The sequence below is a fragment of the Amblyomma maculatum genome, chromosome 5 (genome assembly GCF_055883805.1).
Source record: "Amblyomma maculatum isolate TAMU_Amacu chromosome 5, ASM5588380v1, whole genome shotgun sequence".
NCBI classification, from domain to species: domain Eukaryota; kingdom Metazoa; phylum Arthropoda; class Arachnida; order Ixodida; family Ixodidae; genus Amblyomma; species Amblyomma maculatum.
In genome coordinates, this window is record NC_139348.1 from 106,168,473 (window position 1) to 106,179,415 (window position 10,943).

The 10,943-nt window shown below is 46.5% G+C and overlaps 1 protein-coding gene across 1 annotated transcript; it reads right to left on the reverse strand.

Annotated features, from left to right (window-relative positions):
* Positions 1 to 981: 981 nt before the first annotated feature.
* On the reverse strand, positions 982 to 3,005 carry LOC146189135 (uncharacterized). Its single transcript, XM_084604049.1, has 2 exons — positions 2,997 to 3,005; positions 982 to 2,121 (listed from the first exon to the last, which is right to left on the reverse strand). Exons 1-2 carry the CDS (start codon positions 3,003 to 3,005, stop codon positions 982 to 984), a joined length of 1,149 nt encoding a protein of 382 aa, XP_084460175.1.
* Between the last annotated feature and the right edge of the window lie 7,938 nt (positions 3,006 to 10,943).

The window sequence follows — 10,943 nt, forward strand, 5'->3', positions numbered from 1 at the left end:
ACCATGCGGCAACTGTACTTTGGTGAAGTTGATTTTTCCGTCCTTTTTTTCCTTCTCGACGGATATGCCGTGGTGCCACATTTGGATGACGAGCAGTATGAAGAAGAAAACAGAGATAATCTTTATTTCCCATGCGCTTGACGTAAAAGCGGAAAGGGACCTGATGACCCAGAAAAGCAATGATAAAAAGGGGGCATGCGGTACAGTGCGTTGAACAGGTAAAAATAAACAACTACTATCGGGAGCTGACAGCTTTCAAGGCATATGTATACTAGCAATAAAATAGTATCCAAAACAGTTATTTCACTCACTTTCAAAGTTTAAAAATGATATTTCAATCTTGCAGCGCTCATAAGCTTGACATGTGAACGTTAATAAACATAAAACAATCAGTCAAAGAAATCAAAACGAAAGAGTTCCCTTTACGTGCTCTTTTTTAGCTCTCACAGCTTGCATACTTCCCTCGACATTCCCACTTAAAACAGGCATACAGAGGTAATTGCCAACCAACCTCAGAACAGAGGTATTTTCCTGCGGAATATTTCCACGCAATGCTTCGCAAGTGTAATCTCTAGCATACATCTCCGGAAGTTCTGGCACCTTACAAGCTTCAGAAAACAGCATTAATGCTATGGGATGTGTGCACGTTTGTTTAAACCCGTGTGCTGTTTTTCACTAAGACGGCGTTATATATTTGCACTAATGCAGCGTAAACGTATGGAATCAGCGGGTGACCTCGAGTTAGCCTTCAGACCTGCTGTTCGACTCTACGCACCACCGTGTGTCTAAAGTGCGGCACCTTTCAATTCCTTGCTCAAGACCCCCGGCTCATTATTTTCTATAACACCGCCGCTTGCCTGCCGTCTCAAAACAAACTCGCATCTCTGCGCCAAATCTTCCTTGTTGTCTCAACCTAAAGAACTAAAACTCGATTTTGAATCCCACTCCCAGTTTAGTTCACCTTGCAGATCCGGATTATTTTTAGGCTTTAGCTTGCCTAAGCACTTGCGTCCCCTGAACAACTTGAGCTGGGGCGTAGCCGAAGGCAGAGCCAAAAGCTGGTTGCGCGTAAGCCCCTGTCTGATATGCCACTTGCGGTCTCGCCACGGCGACAGTTCCGGGGAATGGAGCGATCACCTGCCTGGTCAGACCATACGGCATGGCTGACACCAGAGGTGCGGCTGCTGCCAGCGGCATGGCGACGGGCGGAGCCGCATACAAGGCGGGAGCCCCGGCCAGAGTCCTCGGGTAGGCCATGTGGCCAGGGTAGGTCATGTGGCCAGGGTAGGCCACGGTAAATGGCGCTGCTGCCGCTCCCGCCGCGCCAGCAGGGTACGCGAACACGGGCCGCTGGTACGCCGCGCCAACCGGGGCGGCCACGGGGGCTGCCACGGGGGCTGCCTGGACGTACTGAGGCGCATACAGGGGCCTCATGTATGTCAACTGGACTGGTGCGGGGACACCAGCGGCACCACCTGGCAGGGCATACGCCGGCCTCTGGAAGAGATACGTCTGTGCTGGTGGGTAGGTCACCGCTAGTGGCCTAGCGACGGTGACAGATCCGGGTCTCGTGAGGGTTACACCCGCAGCTTGTCCGGGAGCAGCAGCAGCGGCGTTTGTTGTGACGGTCACAGTCTTCGCCTTTGCTGCCGGGGCCGCTGTTTGAGCTGTGGACACGACTGTCTTGGTGCCTGCAGCCGGAGCTTGTGCAGGAGCAGTAAAAACGGGTGGCTGGTAGACAACTTGCTGATATGCTGGTGGCGGGGGCGCTGAAAAGAACACAGGCCGCTGGTAGGTGACGGCTGGAGCGCCGACAGGGAAGGTCGTCACAGTGCCGGTTCCCTGGGCTGCCGTATTCGGAAGGACGGTCACCGCTGGTGGACGGGCTAGGCGCAATCTCGATGGTTTCTCGAGAACAGTAACGGTCGATGTCTGTCGCTGGGCAGCATTCACTTTCTGAGGGGCTTCTTCTGCAGCTGCGACTTCCAGCGGCTCATAGCTGGAGGCGCCAGGAACGGCCAAGCCCCCGCCAAGGACGTTGCCGTAGCCGGTGAAAGCGTACACGACATCGTCTGGGGTAGCCAGAGTGCCAGCGATGACGCTGAGAGGTAGAAGTAGCCTCTGCGAAGATTTGCATTATTAGCAGACCAAAAGAGTGCATTTCACGCATTCTCGTAAGATGCGCAATGAGACGTGTCGTATAATTCGTGAGGCATAGTTCAAAACACGAGTTTATAGATCCTTCAGCACACTAGATACATGGCGTGCATTCTAGCGGTGTATTCAATGCAGCGTATAACTTACTGTTCTCGCATTCATCATCATCATCATCATCATCAGCCTGATTATACCCACTGCAGGGCGAAGGCCTCTCCCATATTTCTTCACTTAACCCGGTCCTGTGCTAGCTGCATCCACTTGACCCCTGCGAACTTCTTAATCTCATCCGCCCACCTAACTTTCTGCCGCCCCCTGCTACGCTTTCCTTCCCTTGGAATCCAGTTTGTTACCCTCCGCGACCATCGGTTATCCTCTCTTCGCATTACAAGCGTGAAACGCAGAAGCACTTCTGAAATTAACGATTTCCAAGAAAATAAGAAGAGAACCACCAATAGGGGGCGATTAATTGTCCTTTTTTCCGCGGCTTCGTTGCACGGCCAGTAAGGCAGGTAAAAAGCTCTCTAAAGCAATCGGGTTCACTTAGCCATCTATCCACCTCACATCATGAGTTGTCCTTTATACAAAATTTTTGCATTTCATTTTTCTTATTTGTATATACCCCGATTTCATTCCTTAAAACTACGGGAAACTGGCTTCAACACCAACGCTAGCGAGCCCGTTAGTCTGCAGCAGGCTGCAATCTCCAAAATGTCGCCTACAGAGGGAGTAGTCCTGCATGATTGTCGCATACGAGACTATAAATCAAATTTTAATCGCTCACGCGGCCAGCGAAAACAAAATATCATTCGAAATAACAAATGTAGCTAAAAGCTCACCAGGATCATTGTTGCGCTTTACAAGGCCCCTGCAGCAGCGACGACAAAATTAAGAAGGTAGCTTTCGAAGATGAAACGAGGGGGAAGCAGAAACCGTAGCCTGGTCGACTGGGCACTCTGAAACGGAACTGGAAAGCCGATTGCTCTACTTGGGGCTTTTATAAACCGCTCGAAAGCCGCGCCCCGCCGCGTCTGCGTGCCGGTGGGCCGCGCTTCCGTTTGTTCCGCTTTTATTTTTCACTTTTCACCCTCAAGTCCGATCGCGGCGGAGCGGTCCTCGAGCGAGCGCGAGAAGCGTGCTCTGATCACGACAAGAAGGTCCAGAAGCCAATGAACTCTCTGCGTCTGCAGAAAGATGTGCGGCGAGGGTTATGTGTGTCTATATCGCACTTCGAGGGAGAGCGGTCGCTTCCGAAGTCACAGACCATTTCCTCCCTCCTCCATTTCTCGTCGTTACCTACGCCCTCACTCACCATACGCTAACAGACAGACAAGAACTCCTTTACTTTCTCCATCTAGGAGCTCCTACACGAGTCCTCTTTTCTTGTTCCGGTCTTCTTTCGGAAGCAGGGATAGAACGTGACCACGAGCGGACCATGATGTCTTCAGGATTCTTCCGTCGATGGCCCTTGCCCCCTCCACCACCCAAAGACGTGTTGGAGGGTGGCTCTCTCGGCAGCTGATCGGTCGGGCCTTACGTAGGCCCTCGGGCGAAGGAGCGAAAGAAGGGCTTCTGAAGGGCGAGAGAAGCTTTAACGGTGTATACTCCAGGCTCTCGGTCTTTATCGCATCCTCGGTCCCGCTTGCGGTTGCCGTTCGGCTACGGCATCGTCCGCGCCGAAATAGGTTATCCGCGCCAATCTCTCCTCTCGATCGTCGTGGAAGTTCGAGCGGCGAGGTACTTCGGGCGCCTTTAGGGGATTCACGGTGGAGGGTGAGGGTGCTGGGCGATATTTGCCACAGCCTTCCTACCTGGCTGCCTGTTGTCTGGTCTCTCGGTGCGACTCGCTGTCAGTGCGATCTTCGAAAGCGGGTTCGGTGCTGAACCCCCGGGCAGATCGGCCGTTTGTCTTACTTTTCCGGTGGACTGTGCGGATGTTAGTCGGTGATTGTTTTGCGCAGTCGATGGAATACGGGGATATCCGTACGTGCTCTGTGGATGTCCCTCTTGTACTGGTTCCTTTTATTTTTTGCTCTTGCAATTCAACATCTTTCAGCGAGCGTTTTCCACACGCACTTTCCTTCTGTTTTATGTAAGTTGGGCGTAACCTACAGTCCGGCTGTAAGAGGAATGTTAATGGCTGCAGCAGTGCGAGTAAGGATTCTAAAACGGAAACTCGGCGAGGCGTAAAATTCCACTGGGTTGTTTTATCCTATCGGCGATTATTTGCTCTTACTTCTTGCACTCTGTTCGCCATTTTTCTGCCCTGTTTGTCCTACATCTACGAAGATAAATGTAACTTTTTGTGTGGGTAACTCAGAATCGCTTCCTTTGAAGACACCACTTGTAGAGTCCATTAGAGTGTCTTCAGCAGTGACTGAGCTAAGTTTTCCAATAAGAGGTTTCTCTCAGATCAAAGTGACATAATTTTGCTACTTGTATGCGTTGATAAGAAGGCTATATACTCGATCTAGAAGGCAAAGCTATTGCAACTGAAATCCCTATGAACAAGGCAGAAAAAGAAAACATTGTATGGGTGCACATATGTCATTGATATCAGCGGAATAAACATCCGTGAAGAAACTATACAATTAAAGCAGCATAGTTTTTACACTCTTGCTTGCCGCTAAATCCTGCGCTGCCGTTTTACTGGCCAGCGATCCTGATCCTGGGCTACCTAAATAAACATAAGTTTGATGCATCTTTCATCACCGATGTCCTCAGGTCGTTTCTCAGTGCCGGGGTAAATTCAGATGCTTGTGATTTGAGTATGGTGTATCGCTTTTCTTGGTAATCGTATGGCTATTATATAGAGCAAGCTTTGCAATTTTTCATTGGATAGCTATTTTTCTGCTGAAAGTTCTATGCATGAAACTCCCAGCGACCGCTTCAGTCTAAAAGAGCCACCATTGATATAAATCAACTCATTTACGTTGCCCTAATATTCAGCCTTTTACCTTGAATCTTTACTTCTGTCGTGCTCTAGTATTTCTGCTGAATGCTCTACGCATGAAACTCCCAGCAACCGCTTCAATATAAGAGAGCCACTATAGATATTAATCACCTCGTTTACGTTACCCTAATATTTAGCCTTTTTACCTTGAATCTTTACTTCTGTCGTGCTCTGGTTTACTGGATACACTCTCCCCCCCTTATTAGCTTACTTAAATGGGCCGTAATCAAGCTCTGTTCAACTCAGGTAATTTGAGGCGTACACCTGCCGACTCTTGAGCATGCACACGCTAGAGTGTTTTTTTGTTTTTTTTTTCTCAGAATAGAGATAGCAGCGCCACGCATTCATTTTACTCAACGCAATTCCTCCTTCTGTCCTCGCTGATTTATCTGAAATGAAAGCGTATTGAAGTCGCACGCGTTGCATGCCATTTTGCATATTCCTTAAGGCACCGCGGTCAGGGTGCACGCATTCCCGCTGTCTTCGGCTCTCGACTGCAGGAGCCATATTTCTTCCGAAAAGCGGGCAAGGCCTCCGGGCGGCGCCCAATCGTGCAATGCACTCAGGACCGTCGGTCGCGGCCTGGATTAAAGCACAGATGGTCATCTGTGCAGCGAAGTCAAACAGCGTGAGATGGATCTGCATACATGATGACGACATGGCACGGACAGACTGCCCTGCATTTTTCAGCCTGCTTTTGCAACTCCGAGATGAGCTATGCCTTTTTATTTATTTATTTTTGAAACCTTGTCAATCCCTTTCTGGATTATTGCTGGAGAGGGCAAACAGTACAGATATTGAACAGTGTCTTAAGTTTGAATCTTTAAAAACTAAAACAAACATAACTATAGGCAAAACAGAACAAATCCGCATGCGGAGCACAGTGCCACAAAAAAATAAGGTAATCATGTAATCTACTGGGCATGCGATTTAACAGAAATACTGGGAGAAACATTCTATTACAAGGTTTTACTAGTGTTACGATCAGAATAATGTAAGTACAGAGCTCTGAGCCGGCTAAATAAATGTGTCTCTTGTTTCCTGGGCTGTGACTGAACGATTGAAGCGATTCCAATCACAGAAAACTTGTACAAAAAAGAAATATAGGAAGCTATTACAGTGACAAAAGAACTCATCAAGGTGAGCGCACGTTCCCTACCGAGGCAGAGGGTGTAGGCATTTAGGAAGCAAGTCAAAAATTAGCTTTTTTGTTAACTTAGCGCAGTCTAACATTTTGCCCAACACTGACCTAGGGAGAAATGCTCCATGAGTATATCCGTGTATCAATATTCAGGCAATCTCCTAGAGTATCCCATTCGCGAGGCGCGCAATACACTTCGCTTTCCTATACACGTCGGGGAGGATACAAATGCAGGAATGATCTTAACGCCCACATCATTGCTTTACCATCTTCGTCATTGTTTGTCCGTCCATCCACCCATGTGAAGACATTTAGCCTTAAAACAAAGTGCACTCTAAATAGTTTTAGGTTTCTCGGGGTGTTGAAGTAGCGCTAATCGGTAGATCAAGAGAATGCATGTTTAGCGCTTCGATTGGCTCAGCTACGCCTGTAGCCTTAACCAGTAACAAAATATAGAGGCCTGCTCTGAGTGCTCAGGCAGTAACACTCACAAACGAAAAGGCAAATTTTCAAATTTTTATATATTTATTCAAGCACACTGTAAGCCTTGCTAGGCTCTTACAGGAGTGGGCGAACTAATGAGACCGTTATACAAAATGCAAAACGTCAGAAACAAACAAAAAAATGGAAAACATACGCACTGCAACATTATAATGAGCATTCAATTTGTCGCATATGAAGCCCTGAAAAGAACCGCGAAGAGACACAATATAAGAACACGTTAGACAATAGGTACTAATAAGAAGTTAGCTAAAGGTGTTCTGGAAGAAGCACACGAGCTCCCTGCTACATAAAGGCTCCCACTGTTCTCAAGGAAAACACATTAAAGAAATCAAATGCAGAACAGGCTTAAACGCTTTAAGCTCATATTGTTACGAGGCGGCAAGCCGATGAAGAAAGGAGACAGAACATGACCGATTGCGATGGTAGATGACGTTTAATGAAATATGGCGGACTTAGTGCTACGAGGACACACGAGGGCGGACCTATAGCGCGAGCAGCACAAACGCGGGCATTACGACACGTAAATTTGATTCAAATCACGTTGTGTAAAACCTACAGTGACACGATAACACTTGTTTTTCCGCGTAAGCAAAGTAGGGCTGTTCGTGCAACTGCGGCAGCGATAGCAGCACGCGCAGTGGGCGGTCGTAAAGAACCGATAGGCCATCGCTTACGGTCGTACTTGTCACAGCAGCGAATTTCGAGGTAGGAAGCATCAGAACATCGGCAGTCAACTTGAGGATTGCCAAAACGTTCGCACATACTGCAGTGATTTCCGAACAACGTGGTTCTCTCTCACGTTACAAATAAGGTGATGAACCCACATGTCGGCGACGATAGAGAAGACACATACAGAAAATAGGTGGCACATCACGGCCCACCTTTCGCGTATTGTAAATTGTTGCAAACTTACTTATGTAAATTTGGCCCATATTGCAACGAAAGTCTGCTGTTCAAACCCAGAGTTCTTGACCTCTTGTACACGGGTGGGAGGAGCCACAATGTGTCCGTTGTGGAGAATAGAAAATAAATTCAAGTAGCCATTGCGAAACCTAACGAGTTGGAATTACTGTTTCAGGAAAGGCTGTATGTTGCATACTTCAACGAAATGACTGAGAATCTTCTTTTTCTCATCGGTGTCACCTGAGGCTCCCTTCGCTTGCCTCAGGACGTCGCACGCTAACATCCAGACTTCCCTCCATTAGTAAGTGTTAAAAATTTTCTAAACCATCGCCATTAAAGTGTGCACCGCGAACGTTTCAACTTTACGTTCTTGCACTGATTTACTTTCAAATGTTGCTAGGCATTGATCCTGCACCCTAGCTGAGGTTACATATGTTCCGGAGTTACGACAATCTCCGCTTATCACTCGGACACGCAAAGACAATCGCTGCTTTTTCCAGTGCCACCAATAGCTCGGACTGCAACAAATCGATGCTCAGCAGCTGTTGCTGCCGAGCATTCAGGAGTCTACCTAGGAACTCCACATTAATCCGGAACAGGTTAGTTGCCGAACCACGTCCACGCGCTCGCCGTCCAGCCCTAAACGAAGCTCCTGGCAGATACTCTCACCTATGTCGACACTGCCCCGACTAGTGTGCGTGCTAACGCGTTCGTGTGGCAAAGCCCGTCCTCTCACCAATTTTGTTGCGCACACACTAGAAACGTCGAACTTCTATCCTGACTCTGCTTCTGCTCCGTGTTTGAAAGAATGTCCGAACTGTGCGATTGTAGGTTATTTGCATGGTCATACTGCTCGCTCTTCGAGTTTTCATGGTATCGAGTATATTGGTGATCGTCACCATTTGCTGGTGGATATCTATGCATGCGTACGACACTTACAGGCAAAGCTGACGTTTGTATGAATGAATATAAACCATACAAATATATATTCCATATAATACAAAACTCGTACATTTTGCGGACAAATAATTATTATTTCTTGAACTGCAGGAAAGCCCAACTCAAAAGATACTCAAACATTTGCAGAGCTTTTCGTTCACTTCTGCTAATATGCTTTAAACAGGAACTCATGCATTAAAATGGAAGTGACGTTGACGACAAACGAACAGACAGGTGTAGCCCTGAAATGAACTCTATATTTGGCTGACTTGTGCCCGCAAAACAACGAAGAAACTCAGAGGCGCCGATTGCAGCAAACGTGCTCAGTTGTCATCGAACAGAGAAATCCCGTCGCATTCGGCAGTGCTCAGTTTAAAGAAGCCGCAGAAATTTCTAAACAAACTAACCTAAGGAAACGAAGAGGCGTCCGTGTGCTGTGCGATGTCAGCGCACGTTAAAGATCTCCAGGTGGTCGAAATACTCCGTAGCCCTCCACTACGGCTCCTCTTTCTCTCTTTTCACTTTCACTCCCACCTTCCTCCCTTCCCTTACGGCGCGGTTGAGGCGTCCACAGAAAACAAGTGAGAAAGATACTGCGCCTTTCCCTTCCTGTGAACCAATTATTATTATTATTAACCAAGGGATACTGGGAAAACGCGGAGACGGCGGAGGAGGAGGAGGAGTAAAGGCAGGGAGAGGAAAGTACGGAATAACACGGAAACAGTTTTGCTCGCCTGCGATCATTCCAGACTAATCTGGGCGCATCCCGCGTTACAAAGAAAGTGCAAAGTCGCGCTTCGCGATACCGAGCATGAGCAAACAAATAGCTCAAAATCGGTACGTGCGCTACAACCACAGTGGCTGGTGGCTGTTGAAAACAGTAAATAAAGGTTCGCGGCATCATGTTTTTAACTCTCACCATTTGTTGGTGGATATAACAATTATTATTTCGCAAACTGCTGGAAAGCCTGACACAACTTTTTAAGAAAACACTAAAACCACTTATGAAATTTTTCGTTTTCTCCTCGTAGTGTGCTTTATATGAAATTAATATGCATTAAAATAAAATAATTGATGTCCTTGGCAATTATAGCACGTTAACGAGGCCTTCTGCACCTCTGAAGGCGTTATATTCCTAAAAAAGGGGGGATTTCAGAAGCGTGTATAAAGAGACAGCAGTTTCTGCTGCTACGCGCACAACTGAGAGTTGAAAAAATGAACGACTTGTTATACATAGTCCCAATATCTGCGCAAAAGTTGGAAGTACCCCACTATATCAAAGAGCTAATATGCCTCAGCCAGGTAGTAATTGGAGCTGTAATATGAAAGGTAAAATCGCACACTTGCAAATAAACTAATTCAATTGTTACTTCTACCAAGTAAATGAAAATGGCATCTCTCGAGCGAAGGCTATTAAAAACAAAAGACAAGGAATGCTTGGGTACACTATTAGGAAAGAATCATTGCTTTAATGAGTACTACGTGTTTTCTTTAGTGCTGGTGCTAGTTGTACATAAGCGAACGTTGACATTTTTGCCGCTCAAAACAGCAAAGAACACGCGCCAGGTGGCAAAGGACATGAAGTTGGTGCCATGCATGAATAATGCGGGCTCACAAATAATAATACGCTGTTCGTATTCGTAAAGATAGTATGCCATTTGTCTCATATTCTTGGCTATGTACTGTTAATTCGCATGTGGCCTCTGTCATATTTGTATAAACGGGAGCAGTGTATTTCAACTGAAGCAGCAAAAGGTAGGCGATCAGTATGCTTCTAATTTAGATGAGTGCTCACAGAACCGGAGGAGCAGCACAGGCGGTAGAAATCGTACAGAAGAAAGATTTCAATTATCATAAGAACATTTCATGCAGTTTTTAGATTCATGCTATACTATTTCCTTATCCTTAAGGGACCCGGTAGTATATACTACAAAATTTAATACGCAAGTTCGAATAGCGTTAGTTCCTGTACATTTCTTTTTAAATGAAGATCTGCCAAGCCACCAAACGCTCTACCTCTGATCCAAGGGTTGAAATTTCAGATAACGAGAAAACTAAATAGGACGAACAAGAACAAAGCGGTGCTCTGCAAGCCACGAAGAAGTGTTCTCTAAACATTCTCGTGCATTTTCTTTCAGCTGTTTCAAGCGCTGTTCATTATTATTCTTACAGCGAATAATTTATAGGTGATGTATATATTTACCCAGGAAGGAACGTTACGCAACAAATCTACAACGCTTTATTAATATTTCTGAGTTAAATGCCTTAGGTCGTTTCGAAATATCAATGAATATGTTTTCATTACTGTCAATATTCCTGTAGTTCTGTGACTTCCCAAAGTTTTAA